General features: G+C 41.7%; 1 protein-coding gene and 1 pseudogene across 8 annotated transcripts in view; one reads left to right on the forward strand and one right to left on the reverse strand.

The window, feature by feature from the left end:
* The window catches only part of PSPC1 (paraspeckle component 1), a 133508-nt gene extending 114746 nt beyond the window's left edge, over positions 1-18762 (reverse strand). For 5 of the 7 annotated variants that reach the window (XR_013995547.1, XR_013995548.1, XR_013995549.1 and 2 more), the window contains exons 1-2: positions 18159-18717; positions 2665-2966 (exon numbers count right to left, since the gene is read on the reverse strand). Coding sequence is in view for 1 of the 7 variants with exons in the window: in XM_081083590.1 (XP_080939716.1) it covers positions 2665-2966; positions 18159-18524 (668 nt within the window). In the remaining 6 variants the exon portion in view is untranslated. Of the gene's footprint in view, positions 1-2664; positions 2967-18158 lie in introns of all 7 variants that reach the window. The other 2 variants (XR_013995552.1, XM_081083590.1) reach the window with 2 other exon arrangements.
* Positions 7395-8450, forward strand: LOC308514715 (actin-related protein 2/3 complex subunit 1B-like; annotated as a pseudogene). The gene has a single exon. The product of its transcript is annotated as an actin-related protein 2/3 complex subunit 1B-like (transcript).
* Positions 18763-27371: the final 8609 nt, after the last annotated feature.

The following is a 27371-nucleotide window of genomic DNA, read 5'->3' on the forward strand; positions in this document are numbered from 1 at the left end:
GAACAAAAATAGAGCCAGAGGGGGAAAAAATATCCTAAAATATAATAGAAGTAATCCTGTTATTTGCAGATTTTTAATATTTCCTACAATTTTTGTGATATCATACTATGTTAGTACAGTTCTGGTAATATTATTATACTTAAAATCCTTTTATTTTTGAAATATTAATGTTTATTGCATGTAATATTATTATATATAAGATCATTTTTCTAAAATTAAAAAAAAAGAACTTCAATGGCACACTGAAAGGCATGTTAATTTAGCAACAGGTATAATGACCTTCTTAATTACATAAAATTAATTTTAAGTAAATGGAGAGTTATACCATATTCATGGATTAGAAAATGTCAATACTGTGAAAATGTCAGTTTTGCCCAAATGAGCTGTAGACTCAATGTAATTATAATCAAAAGCCCAGGAGAGCCCAGGCCAGCCATTTCAGTGGTTAGTGTCAGCCTGCATATGGGAGTATTGGAGGTCCAATCCCCACCACCCCCCACCCTTTGGAGTGCTTGTGTGAGGCAACCAATAGATGTCATATGAATGTCTCTGTCTCTCTCTTTCTCTCTCCTCATTCCCTTTCACTCTGTCTAAAAGCAATGGAAAAAATATCCTCACTCTTTGGGTAAGGATAAAAAAAAAAAAAAAAGAAAGGCCCAGTAGGATGTTTAATTGACAAACTGATTTTAAAACACAGTAAGGTTATAAAAAGAAAAAATGATAACCAGAAAAAATTTGAAAAACAATAAAGTTGGATGATACTACCCGATTTCAAAGCTTAGGCTAAAGAAAGTACAGTACAGGTCAAGGAAAGAGAAAGAGTGCAGGTTTTCTTTTCCAGACTTTTGATAGAGGTAAAAGGTAAAAAAGAAGAAATACTCTTTACAATTAATGGTGTTGGAACAAATGGGTATCTATATGAAAAAAAATGAATTGTTACCTTATATCATACTCCAAATGGATCACAGGTGTAAGTAAAAAAAGCTATAAAATGTCTCAAGAAAACATGAGATGCTTTATTACCTACCTTAGGAAAGGCAATGATTTCATACAACATTACAAAAAGCACAAACCATAAAAAATATATTTGATAAATTAGACTTCAAAAAATATAAAAATTTCTGCTCTTTGTAGAACACCATGAAGAAAATTAAAAACCCACAGGACTGGGAGAAACAGTCATGATACACACCTGTATCCAAACTGGTTAATGCGATAAGACAAACCACCCAATTAAAAAAAAAGCTTCACCAAAGATATGAAAAGAGTAAGAGGACATGAAAGATACTCAGCATTAATCATTAGGAATATAAAATTTAAACCACAATGAGACACACCTACACTCAGAATATCTAAAAAACAGAGATACTATGAAGTGTTGATACAGATATGGAGCAACTAGAACTTTCCCATTCAATGCTGGTGGGAGAGTTAAATGGTATAACCATTTTGGAAGGGTTAGGCAATTTCTTACAAAGGTGAATATACAGCCATTAACTCTTAAATATTACCCAAGCCACATGAAAACATAATGTTCACAAGTCTTATACACAAATGCTCATCATAGCTTTATTGGTAATAGTCAAAATTTGGAAGAAATTTGAATGTCCACCCTTAGGTCACTGGACAAACTGTGGTTATAACCATACGATGGAATACAACTCAGCCATGAAAAAGAACAAAATCCGAATACAACAACAAGAATGCAATCTCGTTAAAAAAAAAAAAAGAATGCAATCTCGTAAACATTATGCTAAGCAAAATAAATCAGACACAAGAGTACATGCTATATGACTTCATTCTTATGAAATATTAGAAAAGGCAAAACTGATTTATAGTAACAGAAAGATCAATAGTTGTGTAGGACAGGGATAAGGAGTGGGGAATAAATGCAAAAGGACACAAAGGAACTTTTGTTGGATGATGGAAGTATTCTTTTATCTTGTGATGGTACGTTGTGTAAATATATATGATTTGTTAAAACTCGTTGATTTAAAATTGAGTGCATTTTGATGTATGTAAATTACACCCCAATAAAGTTGATGATTATGTCATTCTTTCATTCATTATTTAAATATAGAGACATACCTTGTTTTATTGCACTTCACAGATATTGTGTGTTTTTATAATTTGAAGTTTGGGGGCAACCCTGTGTCCAGCAGTCTACCATCATTGCCATTTTTTCAATAGCATTTTCTTTTTTTAAGCAATAAAGTATTTTTAAATTAAAGTATGCACTTTAGACATAATGCTATTGCACACTTAATAGACTACAATATAATATAAACATAACTTTTACATGCACTGGGAAACCAAAAAATTCATGTGACTTGCTTTATCACCATATCTGCTTTATTGTATTGGTTTGAAACTTAACCCAAATTATCTTCTCTATAAAATTTTGCTGTGCATATAATAGATGTTCAGAAAGTTAAATGAAAATCATAATCTGAAACATTCCTAAGATTCAAGTATGAATCCATATATTTAAGTTAGATGAAAATATGACCCCAATTCCTAGAGGTACACAGAAATTCTTATTAATCTTCACTGAGTATTTACTCAATACCTACTGACCACATGCCAAGACAGTATGAACTACAAGGAAACAGAAATCCAGGACAGAAAGAAACCCATATGTAAAACAAGATACTTAAAACTTACGTTGTTAGCAAGAATGCCCCATCACCACATCTTTCCAGAGCCTTTCGTGCAGGAGGTTTCGCTGCAAATTCTACAAAACCTTTTCCAGTAGCTCTACCGCGATCATCCACAACCACAACCGCTTTCTCTACTGGACCAAACTGGGAAAATGCTTGCTCTAGAAGCTCATTGGAAACAACTGGAGAAAGGTTCTTGACAGTCAGGGCTGCTCCATGTGTAGCAAAACGAATTCGGAGAGGTCTGCTCTTCAAAATGGTGCCATCCAGCTCTGCTTTTGCAATTTCAGCCAGTGTTCTGGATTCCTTTTTAGGAGGAAAAATCACTTTTTAATGATATCAACACAAAAAAATTTAAAATAGTGGTTTGTTTCTAGGGAGACTCGCTCGGTAGCTTTAGGAAATGACTGATAGAACCACTTTATTTCTGTCTTTCAATTTTGGTAGCACAAAATTAATTAAAGTTAATTTTCAAAGTTAATTAATTTTAGCCCGACCACTGAGTGTCAGACCTAAGAACCAAGAGGTCACATTTCAATTCCCATTCAGGGCACATGCCCAGGTTGCTGGCTCGATCCCCTGTAGGGGGCATGCAGGAGGGAGTCGATCAATGAGTCTCATGATGTTTCTATCTCTCTCTCTCTCTCCTTTCCTCTCTGAAATCAATAAAAACATATAAAAAGTGAGTAATTTTAAATGTTCTAGAAAACCCCAAGCCCAATGTCCTATTAAAAGCCATCACTTAAAGGTTATCTGCTCACAAAAAATTATACACTACTAATTATTCCAAGCAATATATTTTAAAATCTCCTACATGTTAAAAGAAATACTGTACATAATTACTATTCGAGACCAAGTACCAGTTACTTTTACTAGAAACTACTGTAAAAACAAAGTGTTCAGCCCTAATCGGTTTGGCTCAGTAGACAGAGCATCGGCCTGCAGACTCAAGGGTCCCAAGTTCGATCCTGGTCAAGGGCATGTACCTTGGTTGCGGGCACATCCCCAGTGGGGAGTGTGCAGGAGGCAACTGATCCATGTTTCTCTCTCATCGATGTTTCTAACTCTCTATCCCTCTCCCTTCCTCTCTGTAAAAAATCAATAAAATATATATTTTTTTAAAAAACAACGAAGTGTCTATGCATTTTTGATATTTATCTTTTTTTGCATTGATATTTTAGAGAGCAAGGAAAGGAGAGAAACATCAGTGTGAGAGAGACACACTGATGGGCTGCCTCCTGCATGTCCCCTACCAGGTAGGTATCCAGCCCCAACATAGTCATGTGCCCAGACCAGGAATCAAACCGGAAAACTTTCCATGCATAGGACGAAGCCCAATCAACTGAGCCACACCAGTCAGGGCAATATTTATCAATATCTTAATAAAAGATCCACCTCTCCAATGTCAGACAAATTGCCTTTCCTTTCTATTTCCATTTTTCTGTTATACTAGAGGCCTGATGCACAAAATTCGTGCAAGAGTAGGCCTTCCTTCCCCTGGCTGCTGGCACCGGCTTCCCTCTGGCACCCCGGGATCTGGGCTTCCCTCGCACCCCCGGCTTCGTCTGGAAGGACATACGGTCTAATTAGCATATTATGCTTTTATTATTATAGACTAAGAGGCCAACCACTCACCTGCCTGCCTGATCGCCCCTAATCACTCGCCTGCCTACCTGATTACCCCTAACCCCTCTGCCTGCCTGATCACCCGCAATCACTTGCCTGCCTGCCTGATTGCCCCTAACCACTCACCTGCCTGCCTGATCACCACTAACCACTCACCTTCCTACCTGATCACCCCTAACCCCTCTCCCTGCCTGCCTGATCGCCCCTAACAACTCTGCCTGTCTGCCTGTCTGCCTGATCGCCCCTAACTACCTCTGCCTCGGCCCCCGCTGCCTTGGCTTCGTCCAGAATGACGTCGGAAGGTCATTTGGCTGTCAGGTCTAATTAACATACTACATTTTATTATTAAAGATTATCTGTGAAAACTATCAGGTATTGTTAATCACTTCTGCAGAAATACTTTCATGGGCTACATATTTCTCAGCATTATACTGAAAGAAGCACACACACATACACATTCATGGGTTATAAGAGTTCTCTCCATTTCATAGAAAAGCAAGTGCACATGCACTTATAAACTAGAAACCACAAAAGATACTTCTTGAAAAGAAAGTATAGAATGTAGGCATATAAAACAATAAACAACAACCTGGTAAACTTAATAATTCAAGTACAGTGGGGCCTTGACTTACGAGTGTCCCGACTAACAAGTTTTTCGAGATACAAGCCGTCTCTCGGCCAATTTTTTGCTTTGAGTTGCGAGCTAAAATTTGGGTTATGAGCCAGCATCAGATACTGCTGGGGTCCAACCCCAGAGGGTCCAGGGGTCCCCAAAGGTGTGGACGGAGTTGGCGAAGAAGGAATGACACGGAGACAGCGTTCAGTTGATCAGCAGCCTAGCCAGGATCTCTAGCCAGGATCTCCAGCCAAGTTCTGGTCTGGATTTCCAGAGAGGTTCTGCTCTGGATCTCCAGCCAGGTTCTGTGTCCATGTTGTCTTGCTAGGTTCTCCAGGTTCTCCAGCCAGGTTCTGTAGCCAAGTTCCCTCGCTAGGTTCTCCAGCCAGGTTCTGTCCAGGTTCTCCAGCCAGGTTCAGTCACCAGGTTCTAGTCAATTTCTGTAGTCAGGTTCAGTCCAGGATCTTTTGCCATGTTCTCTCGCTAGGTTCTGTCTCTAGGTTCTGTCTCCAGTTTCTGTCCAGGATCTTTTGCCATGTTCTCTCCAGCGAAGTTCTTCTGTCCCTAGAGAACGTTCTGTGTAGGTTCTGTGCCTAGGTTCTGTCTCTCTCTCTGTCTCTTGCTGTCTTGTTACATCTGTATTTATACCAGTTGATTCCAATCCTATCAATCTCTATTCCAAAGGTTAGGGCGTTTCTTATCTCCATTCCAGGGAGTAAAGATTATGTAGCTTAAGCATGATTATTCGTAGTTAAAGTGATTAATTACCCGCCTGGCACTTAGTTAAGGGATTTTATTCCCTCCCTAACTTCAGGGGAAAATCCCTACTTGGGGAAACAACCTTTCTCAGAGAGGCGACCTTGGTTAAAACACATAGTGCCAAGAAGGTGAGCAAACATATTAAGAACAGTATGCCATATATGCCAGGTCCCTTGAAACAGCAAGGATGGACTGGCTCCCAGCAAGATACCCCACTGCTAGTTGGCGCAGCAAATGTCACAGTGAACACCACATCAGCCCAGCATCGCGTGTCTCACTCATTCACTGTTGATTTGACATACGAGTAATGAGTTACGAGCTCTGTCGCGGAACGAATTAAACTCGTAAGTCAAGGCCCCACTGTATGTTCTTATTCTTTGTGTTGTGAGAACTCTCCAGAGAGATGTAAAAGAGTCTGTATATGCATTTGTAAGAGTACAAATGTACTATCTTATAAAAAAAGTTTGAAGGTCATAAGAGCTCTTTATTCAATCCCTAAAATGTTGACAGCTTCAAAGTACTACACTTATGCAAAAGTCTATCTACAAAGCTAATATTACAAAGACAAATGAATCCAACATTTTTACAGATATTCAAAATGGACACTTTCTTTTGTACTCTTAATAGAAGTAGTACTAGCAAATATTTAATGAGTATCTAACTAGGGATAGTTACTATGTATTTAATATATCATATAACCTAACAATGCTGTGAAGTACATTTTAGGAATGGAGTCTTGAATTTAAATGCTGTCCGGTATAATTGGGAATGGGAAGGAACATAAGGAAATGTCACAGGATGGTGATAATGTTCTATATTTTGATAGTTTGAATTAAACAGATGAATGTAATTACCTAAAATCACCAAATCAGCCCTAGCCCGTTTGTCTCAGTGGATAGAGCATTGGGGCAGACTGAAGGGGTCCCAGGTTCACTTCCGGTCAAGAGCATGTACCTCCATTGCAAGAGACAACCAATTGATGTGTTTCTCTCACATCGATATTTCTGTCTTTCCCTCTCTTACACTCTCTAAAAATCAATGGAAAAATATCCTCAGATAAGGATTTTTTAAAAATCACCAAACCATACACTTAAAGAGTTGTGCATTTTACTGTATGTAGATTTCCAATACCTTAAAAAATAATACTGGCCCAGACATGGTGGCTCAGTGGTTGAGTGTCTACCTATGAACTAGGAGGGCACGGTTCAATTCCCGGTCAGGGCACATGTACGGGCTGCAGCTAGATCCCCAATGTGAGGCATGCAGGAGGCAGCTGATCAATGACACACTCTCTCCCTCTCCTTTTCCCTTCCTCTCTGAAATCAATAAAGATATATTTTAAAACAAAAAACTGGACTTTAGCATTTCAGAGTCATGGACTGATGAATAAAAAGAAATGAACCAGGTATGTGAAATAACATATACAGCCTGACTAGTGTGGCTCAGTGGATTGAGCATCGTCCCATGGACCAAGAGGTCCCAGGTTCAATTCCCAGACAGGGCACATGCCCAGGTTAAGAGCTCAATCCCCAGTAGAGGGCATGCAGGAGGCAGCAGACTGATATGTCTCTCCCATAGATGTTTCTCTTTCTTCCTCTCCCTTTCTATCAATGACTCAATAAAAATATTTAGCCGCCGCCCACGAGGAAGTAAGTGGCTGCAGGTCCCAGAGCCGGTTCAGCACGTTGACTACCCAGAGTCCGCAGCCGGGAGCCCAGAGGAGCTGAGAAGCCATGGCCTACCACAGCTTCCTGATGGAGCCCATCAGCTGCCACGCCTGGAACAAGGACCGAACAAGGACCGCACACAGATTGCCATCTGCCCCAACAACCATGAGGTGCATATCTATGAGAAGAGTGGAGCCAAGTGGGTCAAGGTGCATGAGCTCAAGGAGCACAACGGGCAGGTGACAGGCACTGACTGGGCCCCTGAGAGTACCCGCATTGTGACCTGCGGCACAGACCGCAATGCGTATGTGTGGACACTCAAGGGCCGCACGTGGAAGCCCACCCTTGTCATCCTGCAGATCAACCGGGCTGCTCGCTGTGTGCGCTGGGCCCCCAATGATAACAAGTTCGCTGTTGGCAGCGGCTCCCATGTCATCTCCATCTGCTATTTCAAACAGGAAAATGACTTGTGGGTGTGCAAGCACATCAAGAAGCCCATTCGCTCCACCATCCTCAGCATGGACTGGCACCCCAACAACGTGCTCCTGGCAGCAGGCTCCTGCAACTTCAAGTGCTGGATATTCTCAGCCTACATAAAGGAAGTGGAGGAGCAACCAGCACCCACCCCATGGTGCTCCAAGATGCCCTTCGGGGAGCTAATGTTCGAGTCCAGCAGTAGTTGCGGCTGGGTCAGCCATGACAGCATGGCTGATGCTGACAAGAAGATGGCAGTCACAACTCTGGCCTCTGAAACGCTGCCACTGCTGGCCGTGACCTTCATCACAGAAAACAGTCTGGTGGCTGCGGGCCAACTGCTTTCCGGTGCTTTTTACCTATGACGGCGCCGCGGGGACGCTGAGCTTCGGTGGGCGGCTGGACGTGCCCAAACAAAACTCTCAGCGCGGCTTGACAGCCCGCGAGCGCTTCCAGAACCTCGACAAGAAGGCGAGCTCCGAGAGCGGAGCGGCTGGCGGGGCGGGTCTAGACTCGCTGCACAAGAACCGCGTCAGCTGGGGTAAGGCCAAGTGTTCGCAGTTCTGCACTACTGGCATGGACGGTGGCATGAGCATCTGGGATGTGAAGAGCTTGGAATCAGCCTTGAAGGACCTCAAGATCAAATGACCTGTTAGGAGAATGTTTGCCTCACCCCAGCTGCTGGGGGAGGGGTCAGGGAAGCTAAGGCTCGCTTTGCTGAGTATTTCTAGAGCAACCACAGGGGAAAGGGGGGGGAGGGGGTTGGAAGCTTTTCTTACCTATTTGATGGAACACATGCCTTTTTCTTAAACAAATACTTTCATTTATTGTTAAAAAAAAAAAAAAAAAAAAAAAAGGTCCCCAAAGCACTCTGCTAGTCATGAACTGCTTCAAAACATGGAGGTAATAAAAATACAATAGTAGAGCCCTGACCAGATTGGCTCAGAGGATAGAGCGTCAGCCTGTGGACTCAAGGGTCCCATGTTCGATTCTGGTTAAAGGCATGTGCCTTGGTTGCGGGCATATCCCCAGTAGGGGGTGTGCAGGAGGCAGCTGATAGATGGTTCTCTCTCATCAATGTTTCTAGCTCTCTGTCCCTCTCTGTAAAAAATCAATAAAATATATTAAAATTAAAAAAAATACAATAGTAGAAAAATAAATAAAAATATTTAACATAAACATAGCATATACCAAAACATTTAACTGTTTGCCATTTTTTCAATAGCATTTTCTTTTTTTAAGCAATAAAGTATTTTTAAATTAAAGTATGGGATCTAGGTGATGGGTGCATGCATAATCATTTCTGTCTCAAATCTTTCATAATAAAACTAGAGGCCTGGGGCACAAATTCATGCACGAGTGGAGTCCGGCTGGCCAGCACCGCGATGGGGGCTGATCCGGGCTGGGTGTGGGTGTGTGGGGAGGGACATGGAAGGTTGGCCAGTTAGCCCCGCCCCCAATTGGAGTAGGGGGGGCTGATTGGGGCTGGACCGGCCAGGGGAGAGGGGCAGCAGGCGGATGGGGGCGGGGGGGCTGATCAGGGCCCCCATAAAGCTGGTTGGCCGTCACAGTGCATATCATAGCAACCAGTCGTTCTGGTCGTTCTGCTGTTGCGGTCGCTTGGCTTTTATATATACAGGCAGTCCTCGGGTTACCTCAGACTCGACAGACGTCATTTCATGGTTACATCGCCATCTCCCATTTACAGTATTTATAAAAAAAAAAAAAAAAGTTTCATCATTTCAACGTATGTACATATGTGCTTTATGCTTTTTATTATTTATTTACCACAAGTAAAGGTCAGGAATTGTTATCTTTCTCTAATTTTTTTTTTTTACTGTTTCACTTCATTACTACCGTGTGTGTGCTCCATGTGAGTGACGTAGGTGCTTATGTAGGTGGGTTCCAACTTATAGCAAAAATCGAGTTACTTCGCACTGTTCGAAGAACCCAAGGACTGCCTGTATAGATGTTTGGGGGCAGGAGGATAACAACATGGTGAGGCCTTTGTAAAATTAAAGAGTGTTTCTCACCTCTTCAGATTCAGTCAGATAAATTTCACAATGTCTTTCTTTTGTTGTTGTTAATCATTCCCTGAGGATATTTTTCCCATTGATTTTTAAAGGTGGGGGGAGAAACATGGATGTGAGAGAGACACATCAATTGGGTGCCTCTCACAAGCACCCTGACTAGAGCTGGGGATCGAATCTGCAACCCAGATTCATGCACTTGACTGTTAATTGATACAAAGACCCTTCAGTGTTCGGGCCAAAGCTCTAACCACTGAGTCCACGAGCCATGGCTTGGTGTGGGTGTTTTTGTTTTTGTTTTAAGGGAAGTGAGGAATCTCTATTTTTGTTAAATCAAGTAATTCTTCACTGTTGGCAATGAGTTCAATTTTTTATACTTCTTGGCCCAAAGAAAATGTTTATGCGGTCAGAATTTTCAATGGCATCACTCTTTTTAAACGTTTATGTTGTTCATGATTTTAAATAGCTCCACATCAAGGGTTTTTTGTGTGTTTTGTTTTAAGTATGTTTTTATTGATTTGAGAGAGAGGGGAAGAGAGAGGGAGAGAAAAACTGACAGGCTGCCTCCTGCACACCCCCTACTGGGGATCAAGCCTGCAACCTGTGCATGTGCCTTGACCAGTAATAGAACCAGCTACCTCTTGGTGCATGGGACAATGCTCAACTAAATGAGCCACACTGGCGAGGGCTACATGAGGGATTTTTAACCTCAGACCACTAACATTATGGGCAATATAATTTTTGTTGGGGGTAGGGGCTGTCCCATGCATTATGGGATGTTTGTCAGTAGAACCAACCTGCAGTTTTAACAAACAAAATGCTTCCAGACACTGTCAAATGGCCCCTGGGAAGCAAAACTACCCCATTGAGAACCAATGCTCGCCCTAACGGGTTTGGCTCAGTGGATAGAGCATCAGCCTGTGGAGTGAAGGGTCCCAGGTTTGATTCTGGTCAAGGGCATATACCTTGGTTGCGGGCACATCCCCAGTAGGAGGTGTGCAGGAGACAGCTGATCAATGTTTCTCTTTCATCAATGTTTCTAACTCTATCCCTCTCCTTTCCTCTCTGTAAAAAAAATCAATAAAAATGTATATATATTTAAAAAAAGAGAACCACTACTCTAAATGTGTATTAAAGTGTTTGTAATCAATTAAAAATATGTATCTGAAATGAAACTAATGATTTCTTTACTTCTTGCCTCAAAATAATAACTTTTTTTAAAATATGCCCTGGCCAGTTTGGCTCAGTGGATGGAGCGTCGGCCTGCGGACTGAAGGGTCCCGGGTTCGATTCCGGTCGGGGGCATGTGCCTTGGTTGCGGGCACATCCTCCGTGGGAGGTGTGCAGGAGGCAGCTGATCGATGTTTCTCTCTCATCGATGTTTCTAGCTCTCTGTCCCTCTCCCCTCCTCTCTGTGGAAAATCAAAATATATTAAAAAATAAAATAAAAATATATTTTATTGATTTTTCACCGAGAGGAAGGGAGAGGGACAGAGTTAGAAACATCGATGAGAGAGAAACATCGACCAGCTGCCTCCTGCACACCTCGCACTGGGGACGTGCCCACAACCAAGGTACACGCCCTTGACTGGAATCGAACCTGGGACCTTTCAGTCTGCAGGCCGACGCTCTATCCACTGAGCCAAACAGGTCAGGGCAAAATAATAACTTTTTTTGTTATTGTTATGAATACTCACCCAATGGTATTTTTTCATTGATTTTCCAAGGAGTGGAAGGGAGGGGGAAGAGACAGAGAGAAACACTGATGTGAGAAAGACACATCCATTGGTTGACTCCCGCACACACCCTGACCAGGGCCAGGGATTGAGCCTGCAACCCAGGTGGCATGCCCTTGATCGAAATCAAACCTGGGACCCTTCAGTCCACGGCTGACGAACACTCTATGCACTGACCCACACTGGCCAGAGCTACTTCAGAGGTTTTTAACCTCAGCACCATTGACATTATGGCCAAGATAATTCTTGGGGAGCGGAGCGCTGTCCAGTGCATTGTAGAATGTTTATGTCAGTAGAACCAACCCACAGTTTTGACAAACCAGAATGTCTCCAGACACTGTCAAATGTCCCCTGGAAAGCAAAACTACCCTATTTGAGAACCACTTCTCTAAATGTGTATTGAAGTATTAGTAATAAGTTAAAAATACATATTTGAAATGAAACCAGAGATTTTTTTTACTTCCAGAATCAGAAAATCTTTACCAAGTAGTTACTATATTCTAGCCATTCATTATAATACACGCGTGTTGCACGCACATTCTCTTTCATTATCCTTGCCAAGTCTTATGAAGTAGGTTCTGTTACTATCCCCACTTCACATATGTGGAAACAGGCCTAAAGATATTGAATTTACCTGCCCAAGATCACACACTGCAAATGCTAATTTGAATCTACGCACAATTCACAATCTCCACCAATACAAATACCACCTTCCAGCTTGTGTCCCTACATCAGTCTGCACAAAAGGTAAAATTACAGGTTCTTAACTGAAAGGATTACAAAAAATAAATAAAAATAACAATAAACTAAGTGACTACCCAAGATAGAGACTGCTTGAACTGGAATCTAATGATTACCAGGGAATCATTTCCAAAGCACATGATCTTTTCTCTCATTATTTATTAGTGGTTAAAATCCCCCACTGCAAGAATACTATGTTAACAAGTATAAGGAAACCCACTGATGGAAAATGGAAATAGCCTTCAAGTCTAATCAATAGAAGGTTGAATAAAAAACTTACAGTATACATTCATACTGTGAAATATTGTCATTAAAAAAAATCTAGCCTGGCCTGAGTCACTCAGTTGGTTAAGCAGGTCCATTGCAATGAAAGATTCCTGGTTGATTGCCCAGCAGGCACATACCTGGGTTGCAGGTTCAATCCCCAGTTGGGACACGTATGGAAGGCAACGTATCAATGTTTCTCACATCAATGTTTCCCTCTCTCTCTCATCCTTCCTCCTCTCTCTGAGCATGTCCTCAGGTGAGGATTAAAAAATAGTAATCTAATGACACAAAAAGATGTCAAAGATATAATGAAAACTCAAATCACAATACAATGTATAGTATAGATTGATTTTTATGGAAAAATATACAAAAGTTAACAGTGATCATGTTTAGTAAGTGTACTAGGGGAGGGAAGATCTTTCACTAGTGTAAAATTATAATTAAGAGAACTTCCTTGAAATAAAAGATGACTTGAAATTATGATGAACAGGCCCACTAAGTACATTTTGCAGTCTAATTAATATTTGAACATTCTATAAGAATCATACATTAGCCCAGCTGCAGTGGCTCAGTTGCTGAGCAGCAACCTATGAACCAGGAAGTCATGGTTCGATTCCTAGTCAGGCCATATGCCCTGATTGCGAGTTCAATCCCCAGTGTGGGGTGTGCAGAAGATAGCAAATCAATGATTTTCTCTCATCACTGATGTTTCTCTCTCTCTTTCCCTCTTCCTTCCTCTCTGAAATCAATAAAGATATATTTTTAAAATAATAAAATAAAATAAGATAAAAAGCATGAGGGAAGGGGGTTTAGTCCCCCATAATTAAATATAAGTAAATTCAGTTAATTTCTAATTCTTTAATTAGAACAATGGTTCTCAAACTTTAGCTTCAGAATAATACCCAAGCCCTGGCTGGTGTTTGCTCAGTTGGTTAGAGTGTCATCCCATACACCAAAAGTTTGCAGATTCAATTCCCATTCAGGGCACATACCTAGGTTCCTAATTCTGTCCCGATTGGGGTGTGTACAAGAAGCAACCAATCAATGATCCTTTCCCTTTTCTCCTTTCTACTTCCTCAATCCTCTTCTCTCTTCCCAACCCCCAACCCCGCCCCCACCCCTGTTATCTAAAAATAAACAAACATATCCCTCTGGTGAGGATGCCCTGGGCTGGTGTGGCTCAGTTGAGTATAGTCCCATTCCCTGAGAAGTGGCAGGTTCAATTCCTGGTCAGGGTTCAATCCCCAGTAGGGGCCATGCAGAAGGCAGCTGATGGATGTTTCTCTCTCTCCATCTCCCTTTCTCCCTCTCTCAAAACAAACAAACAAACAAACAAAACATATTGTTTTAAAAAAAAAAGATCACCACCCATGACTGTTGGATCCCAAACCCTAAATTTCTGACTTAGATCTATAAAGGAGCCTTAGAATTTGCATTTCTATTTCTAACAAATACTCAGTTGAGATGGTATAAGGTCAGCATTGCTAGCATGAATGGTAGGGGAAAGTAAGTGGCCTTCGTCTTACACTACAAAGAGAATGGGAGCTGTTGGACAGGGACCACACTTTTGTGAAATACTGCTCCAGAAATCTGGTTTACTAAAGCTAAAAGTAGGGGCTGGGGTTAAAAAAAAAAAAAAAGCCAAAACGGAGTTCAGGTGAAAGTAATAAAGACCTTTAACTACATTAAACTAGCTTTAAAATGCACTACAACTTTTGAGTTAATTTATCCAATCTAAATTTGCAGTAACTAGTAAAAACCTAAGCTTTTGGGTCCAAAATTCCACAAAATGTATCCAAAATATACACAGTCTATTTCATCTCTAATGTACTAGGGGCTCACACTATGGACTAGGATCTTACAAGGAAGTACTACTTAAAATCTTTCTCTTCGCCCAGCCAGCGTAGACCAGTGGTTGAACATCCTAGAACCAAGAGGTCACAGATTTCCCCTTCAGGGCACATGCCCGAGTTGTGGGCTTCATCACCAGTGTAGGGCGTGCAGGAGGCAGCAGATCAATGTTTCTCTCATCATTGATGTTTGATCTCTCTTTCCTTCTCCCTTCCTCTCTGAAATCAATTAAAATATATTTTTAAAAAATAAAATTAAAACTGCAATTAAAAACACACACACACAAAAATTCTTTCCCCTGCCCTGGCCAGGTAGCTCACTAGCTTAGAGCATCCTCCTGATACTGATCTCTGGTCAGGGCACACCCAAGAAGCAACCAATGAATGCACAAGTAAGCAGAACAACAAACCGATGTTTATCTCTCTCAAATCAATGAATAAAAACTTTTTTAATTCTTTTCCCTACCATTATATATTAGTAATGCTGATGCTATACCATCTCAAAAATGTTACCTCAACCTGGTCAGTGTGGCTTGGTTGGAGCATCAGCTATCAAAGGTTGGCAGATTAGGATTCAATCCTTAGTCGGGGCAAGTACAGGAGCAGCAGATGTTTCTCTCTCACATCAATGTTCACTCTTTCTCTTTCTAAGATTAATTTTTTTAAAGAGATTCCTTTTAAAAAAAATTTTGTTTGACCTCATCAATTAACTGCAAAACTACAACTACCAGTCTAAGAAAATGTATTTGCATTTTAAAAATTAATTGCTGCCCGGGCATGTGTGCTTCAGTGTTTAGTAAACACCCTTGAATCAAAAGGTTGGGGGTTCAACCTGAGGCCCCAGTCGGAGCATGTGCAAGAGGCAACCAATGGATGTGTCTCACATCCATGTTTCTCTCTTACTCTCTCCACTTTCCTTCCACACTCTCTGGGGGGGGAATCAATGGAAAAAATATTCTCGGATAAAGATTAACAAACATAGCCCAGCCAGCGTTCAGTGGTTGAGCATTGACTTATGAAACAGGAGGTCACTGTCGGATTCCAGGTCAGGAAACATGCCAAGGTTGAGGGCTCAATCCCCAGTTGGGAGTGTGCAGGAGACAGCCGATAGAGGTTTCTCTTTAGGATATTTCAATCTCTCTCTCCCTTCCTCTCTTTTAAAAAAAAGTCAATAAAAACATACAGTGGGGCCTTGACTTACGAGTGTCCCGACTAACGAGTTTTTTGAGATACCAGCTGTCTCTCAGCCGATTTTTTGCATTGAGTTGATAGAGTAATTTGAGTTAACGAGCTCCTTAACAAGATCGGTCTTGGAACGAATTAAACTCGTAAGTCAAGGCCCCACTGTATTTACAAAAAAAAACCCCACACAACAGTATTTGTAAAAACACAAACCAGATAAAACCAGCAGTATTTTAGAGCCACTACACCATCCCTATATATACACTATAGCCACTATACCATAACTTACATTCAAATCAGACATACATTCTATGATTTCCCTAAGTAGAAATAAATACATAATGGCTCAGAAATATTTCAAGCTTTAAAACTTACCTATTAATCCCAGAGCTCAGATTAAATAGTAGAAGTCAAATTTTGTAAGCCAAATTCTAATTTCCAACTGACAAATTTTTAACATGCTTACATAAAAATTTATGGTGATAGGCCTGGAGGAGCATATCCCAAAGGAACAAGGTAATAGCAGTCCTTCTTAGTTCCCCATTTCATAATCTCACAGATTTTTTTTTTAAAGAAAGAAAAGCAATGAGCTGTGCTGTCCAATGTAGTAGCCACTATTCAAGAATAAATAAAATGTGCCCTAGCCGGTTTGGCTCGGTGGATAGAGCGTCAGCCTGCGGACTGAAGGGTCCCAGGTTCGATTCCGGTAAAGGGCATGTACCTTGGATGCGGGCACATCCCCAGTGGGGGATGTGCAGGAGGCGGCTGATCGATGTTTCTCTCTCATCGATGTTTCTGACTATCTCTCTCCCTTCCTCTCTGTAAAAAATCAATAAAGTATATTTTAAAAAAAAGAATAAATAAAACATAAAATTCAACTCCTCAGCCACAATAGCCACATTTTAATTACTCAACAATCACATATGGTGGCCATTATGTTAGACAGCACAGAAACATAGCATTTCCATCACTGCAGAAAGTTCTATTGCACAGCACTAATACACTAAAGAAGGAAGGATTATTAGCTTTAAAGATAGGAAGGAAAAATATTTTCCCATGTGAATAAATTGTTTATTGGCTTATTTGTAAGCATAAGACTTCCAAAAGAGAGGGAAATGCAGCCCTACCATTCTTCCAGAATGTCAACTTCAGAATAGACCAAGAAAATGTTAAGCAGCATCCTTTTGGGAAGTTTACTAAAAGTTGTCTATAATGCTTTATTATAATATTCCTACCTCCCTTGAAGAAAACTTTGGATATATTAAAAACAAATTTACCAAGTGATAAGCTTTTTCTCTAATGTCCAAAATATAATTAAGAGCATTTATGATTTTATGTTGAAAATGCGTTATTTAACTTGAATTTTAAGGAAACTTCCATGTCTCATTAATATCCTATGAAGATTTTTGAGGCCATTTAGATGTTCAAATGTCCTCCCTAAAAGGTACTGTCATTTAATTACAATTTTCTATTCTGCCTTGACCACTCACTGAGAGAACCCAATATTAAAAGCTAAAGTTCCAAAAGAAAGCTTCCACAAATTACCATGAACATAAAATTTGAGAGTCAAAGTAAACACACACTTCTTTATGCAAACATTACTTTGTGTAAAAAAGCCTCCATCCAAGAAAGATATTTTATTAGCAAAAATCTAGCATCTAAATATGAATTAAAACAGTGCTGTATAACTGACACTGATGGAATTCACTAGAAAGCACATAGAAAAACCAAGTAGCTGATATTATGTCCTGTTAATGTAAATCCTCACCAATCATATTCTTTTCAAAAAATACAAGGGAGCCCTAGCCACTTTGGCCTGTGGACTCAAGGGTCCTGGGCTCAATTACTCCGGGGCACAAGCCTGGGGCTGCGGGCTCCATCTCCGGTGGGGGTCGTGCAGAAGGCTGCCAATCAATGATTCTCATCATTGATGTTTCTATCTCTCCCATCCTCTCTGAAATAAAAATATATTTTTAAAAAAATACAAGGGAGGCACAAATTGTGCAGACTATGGGATAAATTCCTAAGGTTTAGACTTAAAAGTAGTAAAGATATATAGTATTCTAGTATTAAAATGTGTAAGTAAAACAATACAATTCCAAAACGTGGAAACCTCCCGAGTGTTGGAGGGGAAGACACATTTTATTAGAGACAATAATTCAACACCGTTCCAATACTGCGGAGTGTAAGATCAATGCGGGCTCCGCCGACTGGGGAGGCGGCGGCGTGAGAAACACGAGGCTTTCCGCTCCGCGCGTGCGGGTCTTTGGAAGCCAAAGGAACGAGGTGGGTACAACTATAGGGAGCAATTTCGCTGGGAGGGCCTTCGGGCCCAAGGAGACTTCTGGTGAGAAACGGCCTCCCCCCACCCCCAAGGCCTGTCGCGTTCGTCCCCTTCTGCCTGGACCCCGAGTTCCCGCCCCCTGGTGCCCGGGACTAGTGACCAACCTGCAGCCGGGCTCGGCTAACCGTCCGCGAGGCTGGCGGCTCACACCGCGGGCGACCCGCCGGCGGGGAGAAAACCACGGCCCGCGCCCGCCCGACACTCACCAGGCGGATGAAGCCGAAACCGCGGTCGCGGTTGATGAAGACCTCGCTGGGCTCGCCGTAGCGCTCGAAGAGCCGCTTGAAGTCCTCCTCCGTGATGTCCGTGGGCAGGTTGCCCACAAAGAGGCGGCAGCGCTGCGTGTACGTCTTCTCGCCCGGCTTGAGGAAGCTCTTGATGTCGATGGTGAAGCCCACCTCCTCCTCCGGGCGCTCCTCCGCGGGTACGGAAGCGGGGGGCGCCGGCTCCCCAGCCAGTGAGAGGGCCATGGCGGCCGCAGGCTCGCTCTCGCCCGTCGCCGATTCGAGAGCACGCAGGCGGGCCGGGTTTTTCTCAATGCGAACTTGCTTCAGATTTCCCCTTAACATCATCAGAGGGCTTCACCTCGGGCCGGGAAGCAACCTTAGAGATGTGTCTATGGCTCCGTGCCTCCCCACGGAGACGGTACTGTGAAGGAGAAAGCCAGAGAAGACGAGGAGGTCGCCACTCCGGCAACCAGCAGGCCTTTTCTACCCACCTAATGCCCGCGACCGCTGCACGTTCAAAATGGCGCTGCCTCCAGCCGCAGTTGGAAGTGACGCCGACCACAAGCCCCGCCCCTACGTAATCACCGGAACGGAGGCAACGCGCCTGTGCGGTCGGCGTCAATGCACCTGAGCTAGCATAGGCCAGCGCACAGCATCACCAGGAATCGGTTCCAGGGCTCCTGATAGGGCTGACAAATGCAGCTGCCCAAACCGCTAAAGCAGCGGTTCTCAACCTGTGGGTCGCCAACCTGTGGGTCGCGACTGTTTGGAGGTCGAATGACCCTTTCACAGGGGTCGCCTAAGACCATCGGAAAACACATATATAATTACCTGTTGTTTTTGTGATTAATCACTATGCTTTAATTATGTTCAATTTGTAACAATGAAAATACATCCTGCATATCAGATATTTACATGACGATTCATAACAGTAGCAAAATTACAGTTATGAAGTAGCAACGAAAATAATTTTATGGTTGGGGGTCACCACAACATGAGGAACTGTATTAAAGGGTCGCGGCATTAGGAAGGTTGAGAACCACTCCAGCAGGGGTCCTCAAACTTTTTAAACGGGGCCGGTTCACTGTCCCTCAGACCGTTGCAGGGCTGGACTATAGTTTTAAAAAAATACTATGAACAAATTCCTGTGCACACTGCACATATCTTATTTTGAAGTAAAAAAACAAAACAGGAACAAATACAATATTTGTATTTGCATGTGGCCCGCAGGCTGTAGTTTGAGGACCCCTGCAACAGGGATTCTTGGTTGTACACGTCAATGGTAAATATTGTGGACTAAAAGGGCCACATATTAAACCTGACAAGCTCATGTCAAGAGTTGCATGGCACCCTTACAAACTTAAAGACCAAAAATAACCACAAAGGATAGCCTAAAATTAAAAATTTTTAACTAAAAGCAGTTTACGATAGGTAGTCATGTCCTAGGCTGGCAGCTCCATGACAAAGCTCAATCCTTACCTAACTGAGCCTGTCTATTGTCTTTTTGCATCTTTGGGTTTTTTTTGTAAAATCATGGTAGATTTTACTTTTTAAAAAAATACATATTTTTATTGATTTCAGAGAGGAAGGAAGAGAGAGAGAGAAACATCAATGATGAGAGAGAATCATCAATGGGCTGCCTCCTGCATGCCCCCTACCAGGGTTCAAGCCCGCAACCAGGCATGTGCCCTTGACTGGAATCAAACCCAGGACCCTTCAGCCTACAGTCTGACACTCTATCCACTGAGCCAAATGAGCTAGGGCTGTCTTTTTGCATCTTTAGAAGGTCAAAGTAATTATCCTTGTTCTGACCCCTCAAAGCACAGGCACCACTTTGCGAAAATCACAAATCCTCTCATTGTTATTGAGTTAATCATTGACTGTTAACTATCCTATACCCACCTATAAAAAAGAAGTATGTGTCTTTGTTTTACTTTTGATCCAATCCCAGAAGTTGCCCTATTTTGCTTTTTCCCACCTCTCTAATCTATCACCAATGGATTTCATGTAACCCAAATGGATCTCCTCTTTTGATTGTAATGTATAAAATAAGATACAAAACTGCCATTCTCCAGAGCAGCGGTCACCAACTGGTGGTCCATGAGGTCCGAAAGGTTGGTGACTGCTGCTCCAGAACATTATCTCAATCTGTTGAGATTTTGCTGCCCGGCAATTATTGACAGTTTGGCTAAGATAAACTCACAAAAATTCTCTATAGGTTTACGCCAAAACTGGTTTGGCTCAGTGGATGGAGCGTCAGCCTGCGGACTGAAGTGTCCCAGGTTCGATTCTGGTCAAGGGCACGTGCCTGGGTTGCGGGCACATCCCCAGTGGGAGATGTGCAGGAGGTAGCTGATTGATGTTTCTCTCCCATCGATGTTTCTAGCTCTCTATCTCTCTCCCTTCCTCTCTGTAAAAAATCAATAAAAAATTTTTTTAAAAAATTCTCTATAGGTTTAAATGTTTCTTATGTGGCACTTCCACTGTTACACTTTTTTAAAGATGCTTCAGTCGCCTCATCCCAGTCATTCCTTCATAAAGACAAAACACAGAATTCTTAACAATGTAAAGAATCCCTTCAAAAATCCCAGGCCCAAACAAACAACAGTGTGATAAGTATTCAAAATTGTGCGATGTGTGCAGCAGTGTGTGAAAATATGATATTATTATAAATGTCCAGCCCAATTTTCAGGGACAAAGGGAAAATAAAAACCTGCCCATTTTATACACACCTTTGAATAACAGGATATTTCCCAGTAATTGAAACAGGTGAAAATATATTTCTGTCTATCAAGAGCAAGGTTTTTATTATATTTCCTAATGAGACACTACAATTCTATAAAATAAGTGTGCCTATGAAAGTAGTACAGCCAGACCCAGAACTCCTATCAACCTACTTTGACAAGGGTCCACAAATGTTTTCTGTAAAAGACCTAACTGCAAATATTTTAAGATCTGAGAGCCATACAGTGTCTACCATACTAGTCAGTTCTGCCCAGTATTGCTCTAGGTAAATGGTAAGTATTTAATAAATGTTAATAAATGAATTCACAGTCACTCTGCAAAACAGATAATTTTTCACAAAGTTAAACATAGGATGACTTTAGAACAGTGCCGGGAGCCGGTCCATGCTTGCTGTTTCAAGGGACCTGGCATATATGGCATACTGTTCTTAATATGTTTGCTCACCTTCTTGGCACTATGTGTTTTAACTAAGGTCTCTGAGAAAGGTTGTTTCCCCAGGTAGGGATTTTCCCCTGAAGTTAGGAGGGAATAAAACCTCTTAACTAAGTGCCAGGTGGGTAATTAATCACTTTAACTATGAACAATCATGCTTAAGCTACATAATCTTTACTCCCTGGAATGGAGATAAGAAACGCCCTAACCTTTGGAATAGAGATTGATAGGATTGGAATCAACTGGTATAAATACAGATGTAACAAGTCAGAACTTAGGAGACAGAAAGAAGACAGAACCTACACGGAACCTAGAGACAGAAGAACTTCGCTTGAGAGAACATGGCAAAAGATCCTGGACTGAACCTGACTACAGAAATTGGCAAGAGAACCTGACTAGAACCTGGTGACTGAACCTGGCTGGAGAACCTAGTGAGGGAACATGGCTACAGAACCTGGCTGGAGAACCTAGCAAGAGACCATGGACACAGAACCTGGTTGGAGATCCTAAGCAGAACCTCTCTGGAGATCGAGACCAGAACTTGGTTGGAGATCCTGGCTGGAGATCCTGACTAGGCTGCTGATCAACTGAACACTGTCTCTGTGTCTTTCCTTCTTCGCCGACTCCGTCCACACCTTTGGGGACCCCTGGACCCGCTGGGGTTGGACCCCGGCAGAACAGCAGCTCAACTCCTATTTAGTCAAGAGAAATAAACACTTGTATTCACAAAAAACAAACAAACAACTATATGCAAATGTTCATAGGGACTTTTGTTACAATCAGCAAAAAACTGGAAACAACTCAAATGTCCAACATATGGATAAACAGTGGTACATTCATGTAATATAATATACTACACAATAAAAAATAGAATAGTCTTGACACCAACGCACCTGAGCTAACATGGGCCTGTGCACAGCAGTACCAGTTTCCCATTCCAGGGTTCCTTGTAGGTCCCACAAATGCAGTTGCCCAAACCCCTACAATAGCAGGGATTCTTGGTTGTATAGGGATTCTTGGTTGCTCAGACCTTGCAACTTGGACATGTCCCCTCTCTCCTTCATCAAAAATCCCAGCTCCAAAAAGCACATGACAGCATAAACTCCATCTCTCCCCCTCTCCTTTACCCGCTTCTTTCTGACCCCTCTTTAAATTTATAACCACAAATATCTGGTAGGCCCCTAGTTATTTCTCTTACCTAATTTCCTATTTAACAACTTCACACATTTTCTTTCTCCTCAAACCAACACTCCTCCCCACCTCACTCATAGCTGATATTGTCAACTTTTACTAATTTCATTGAAGAAAAAGACAAAATTGCCTCCTTCTATCAACACCAAATCTACCAACTCAACTCCATATGTAGCCTTATATATTGCCTTCCCTCCTGTTACATTAATTGCCACTGATCTTCTCAAATGCCAACCCACTGGATAGCATCCTCTTTCCAAGTACGTTGCTTTTATCTATCACCTCGGCAAGTGATCAGTTATTTGATCAATACTGAACTACTCTCATCTGCAAAACAAACTGCTGATAAAACTTTTATCTCAAAAAGGGGGGGGGGGCGAAACCGGTTTGGCTCAGTGGATAGAGCGTCGGCCTGTGGACTGAAAGGTCCCAGGTTCGATTCCGGTCAAGGGCGTGTACCTGGGTTGCGGGCACATCCCCAGTGGGGAGTGTGCAGGAGGCAGCTGGTCGATGTTTCTCTCTCATCGATGTTTCTGACTCTCTATCTCTCTCCTTTCCTCTCTGTAAAAACTCAATAAAATATATTTTAAAAAAAGGGGGGGGGGAACCTTCCTAGACCACATGTACTTTATCTACTATTTCTTTTTTTAAAAAAATATATTTTATTGATTTTTTACAGAGAGGAAGGGAGAGAGACAGAGAGTTAGAAACATCGATGAGAGAGAAACATCGATCAGCCGCCTCCTGCACATCTCCTACTGGGGATGTGCCCGCAACCCAGGCACACGCCCCTGACTGGAATCGAACCCGGGACCCTCCAGTCCGCAGGCTGACGCTCCATCCACTGAGCCAAACCGGTTTCGGCACTTTATCTACTATTTCTTTACAAAAGAAAAGAGTTATCAATATTTTCTGTCTCAAATTGCTCATCTCTAGATTTCTCCTTAAGCCCCACTAATTAGATATCTATCCCCACATTCCATTCCTTTGAAACCTCTCTCATTACACTGGGCAACAGCCTCCACTTTACCAGATACAACAGTCAAACCTCAGATCATTCAACAGCATTTTACATAGTAGATTTGTGCCTGAGTTTCATCATGTATAATATGGGAATAATACCTACTTTGTAAACTTATTCTGCATGTTAAATGAGTTCATTAGTCTTTGGAAAATATTCTGGCACCATAAAATTATTATTATTGATCATTTTCCTTCTACCTTATTTTTTTAAAATACATTTTTATTGAATTCAGAGAGGAAGGGAAAGGGATAGAAACACCAATGATGAATCATTGATCAGCTGCCTCCTGCATGCCCCACACTGGGGATGGAGCCCACAACCCAGGATGTGCTCTCACCAGGAATCGAAACATAATCTCCTGGTTCATAGGTCAATGCTCAATCACTGAGCAATGCCAGCTGGGCTGAATAGCTCATTACAATTTATTTTTAATTTTACTGACTTTTAGATGAAGGAAGTGGGGAGGGAGAGATTGATTTGTTGTTCCAATTATTTATGCATTAATTGGTTAATTCTTGTATGTGCCCTGACTAGAGATTGAACCCACAACCTTGGTGTATTGGGATGATGTTCTAACTAACTGAGCTACATGGTCAGCCCCCCCCCCCCACACACACATACACACACATTTAAATGTACCTAATAATTTATTTAAAGTTGCAATAAGAAACTCATTACATGTTTACATAAGTCACATAATTTCTATGAAAGGGAACTATAGCAAAACATAATTTAGTGAGAAGACTAGCATTGCCTCACATTCCCGCAAATGTGTTAAAAAAAAAATGCAGCCTCATATACATATGTAGTTGGAAAAGGGAGGATTATTCTAACCTTTTCAGATAATTGTGGACAGTCTTCTTGGTTGGTCACCAAAATTCAACAAGTGGTAGTTTCTTAAAGATTAGTTGTAGCCCTAACCAGTTTGGCTCAGTGGATAGAGCGTCGGCCTGCGGACTCAAGGGTCCCAGGTTCGATTCTGGTCAAGGGCATGTACCTTGGTTGCGGGCACATCCCCAGTGGGGAGTGTGCAGGAGGCAGCTGACCGGTGTTTCTCTCTCATCGATGTTTCTACCTCCCTATCCCTCTCCCTTCCTCTCTGTAAAAAATCAATAAAATATATTAAAAAAAAAAAAAAGATTAGTTGTACCCTAGCTGGTTTGGTTCAGTGGATAGAGCGTCGGTCTGCGGACTGAAGGGTTCCAGGTTCAATTCCGGTAGAGGGCACATGCCCAGATTGTGGGCTTGATCCCCAGTGTAGGGCGTGCAGGAGGCTGCCAATCAATGATTCTATCTCATCATTGATGTTTCTATCTCTCCCTCTCCCTTCCTCTCTGAAATCAATAAAAATATTTATTTTTATTTTTTTAAAATATATTTTATTGATTTTTTACAGAGAGGAAGGGAGAGAGATAGAGAGTTAGAAACATCGATGAGAGAGAAACATCGATCAGCTGCCTCCTGCACATCTCCTACTGGGGATATGCCTGCAACCCAGGTACATGCCCTTGACCGGAATCGAACCTGGGACCTTTCAGTCCGCAGGCCGACGCTCTATCCACTGAGCCAAACCGGTTTCGGCAATAAAAATATTTTTTTAAGAAACAAGATTAGTTGCAATGTGGATTTTGAATCCATATCAATGTACTTTTCATGCTGTTACATTAAAATCCATTGGTCTTCACTTTGAATGATTCTTTTACCCATGTATGATTTTGTAACATCATGTACTAGTCATTTGAAAAATATTGGTTCACCCCTTTTTAAAAAATATTTTATTTTAGAGAAAAAGAGAAGGGGGGGGAAGAGAGAGAGAGAGAGAGAGAGAGAGAGAGAGAGAAGAGAAACTATCTATGTGAGAGAGACAGATGGTTTGATTGCCTCCCACATGTGCCCAGGGCCGGGGATTGAACCTGCAACCCTTCCGTGCAAGACACTGAGCAACACTGGCCAGGGCTCATCGCTTTTTAGTGTTCATTTTTCTTCATTGTCTGGATGACCACAGTTTATCTAACCATTCATTCACCTGGAGGACATCTTAGTTGTTTCCAAGTTTGGCAATTATAAATGAAGCTGCTATAAACATCTGGGTACAGATTTTTGGGTGGACCCAAGTTTTCAACTTGTTTGGGTGAAATACCTACCAGCAAGATTGATGGATAACATCGTAGATTGTGTTTAGTGTTTTTTTTTTTTTTTTTTTTAATATTTTATTGATTTTTCACAGAGAGGAAGGGAGAGAGATAGAGAGTCAGAAACATCGATGAGAGAGAAACACCGATCAGTTGCCTCCTGCACATCTCCCACTGGGGATGTGACCACAACCCAGGTACATGCCCTTGACCGGAATCGAACCCGGGACCCTTCAGTCCGCAGGCCGACGCTCTATCCACTGAGCCAAACCGGTTTTGGCGTGTTTAGTGTTTGATAAAGTCCCAAAATATACTCCCAAGTGGCTGCACCATTTTGTATTCCCACCAGTAATGAATGAGGATTCCTGTTGCTCCACATCCCTGCTAGACTTTGGTGTTGTCGGTGTTCTGGATTTTGGCCATTCTAATATGTGTGTAGTCATAGAAAAGAGGACCAACACATATGCAGAATTCAGTTGTAAGGAATCCATTCCTCTGGGCCAGTGTTTCTCGAAGTGTGACCTGGTAATAGCATCAGAATCCTCTCCAGTATGTGAGAAGTACAGATTCCAGGGCCATACATCAGAAATCCATAGTTTAAAGAAGATTTTCAGGTTTGTCTTACGTTCTCTAAATAGAAGAACACTTCTCCAAATCTCTGAAAACAGCATTTAACTTTCTGAGAAAGCCACAGGAAATATTTTTGTCTGTAAGAGCAGCAAATAAGGATCAAAATCCACAAGGAATTTATACTGGTATTTGAATGTTGAGATGATAGAGTCTACGAAAGTAATTGCCTTTTTTTCCAATCCTCACCTGAGAATATGTATATGTGTGTGTGTGTGTGTGTGTGTATATATATATATATATATATATATATATATATATATATATATTTACAAGAAAGAAAACATCAATGTGAGGAACATCAATCAGTTGCCTCCCATATGCGACCCGACCAAGAATCATACCCACAACCTTCTGGTGTATGGGATAAAGCTCAAACCAACTGAACCACCTGGCCAGGGCAACCTTTTTGAGTTTAATGTTTGTAGCTTTTTTTTTTTTTTTTAAACATATTTTATTGATTTCTTACAGAGAGGAAGGGAGAGGGATAGAGAGCCAGAAACATCCATGAGAGAGAAACATGGATCAGCTGCCTCCTGCACGCCCCCCACTGGGGATGTGCCCGCAACCAAGGTACATGCCCTTGACCGGAATCGAACCCGGGACCCTGGAGTCCGCAGGCCGAAGCTTTATCCACTGAGCTAAACCGGTACTGGCTAATGTTTGTAGCTTTAAGGAAGGAATATTAAAGATTTAAATTCAGTTACTAAATAGCAAAGAAAATGTCTTTCCTGGAATGAAATATTTCTTCTCACCAAAACATGTAAGAGGCCAAAAATATAACAAATCTATTTCTCATTCTAGTATTCTTCTTCTAAATCGAGTAAATTTCTTCACAGGACCATTCTAAATTGTGGAATAAAGGTGGGAATAATGAACACTTATCACACTGTTGCTTCTTAATGTCTGTATTTTTCATGTTCTCAGCCCTCCAAATATGGCCTATGTCTTACAGGCTCCCATAGATCTCTAACATAAAAATAAAAAAGCCTTCCAAAGAGAGCACAACATGCATTTACTTGAGATCAAAGAATAGCTATT

Source organism: Myotis nattereri, assembly GCF_964212035.1.
Source record: "Myotis nattereri genome assembly, chromosome: 2".
NCBI classification, from domain to species: domain Eukaryota; kingdom Metazoa; phylum Chordata; class Mammalia; order Chiroptera; family Vespertilionidae; genus Myotis; species Myotis nattereri.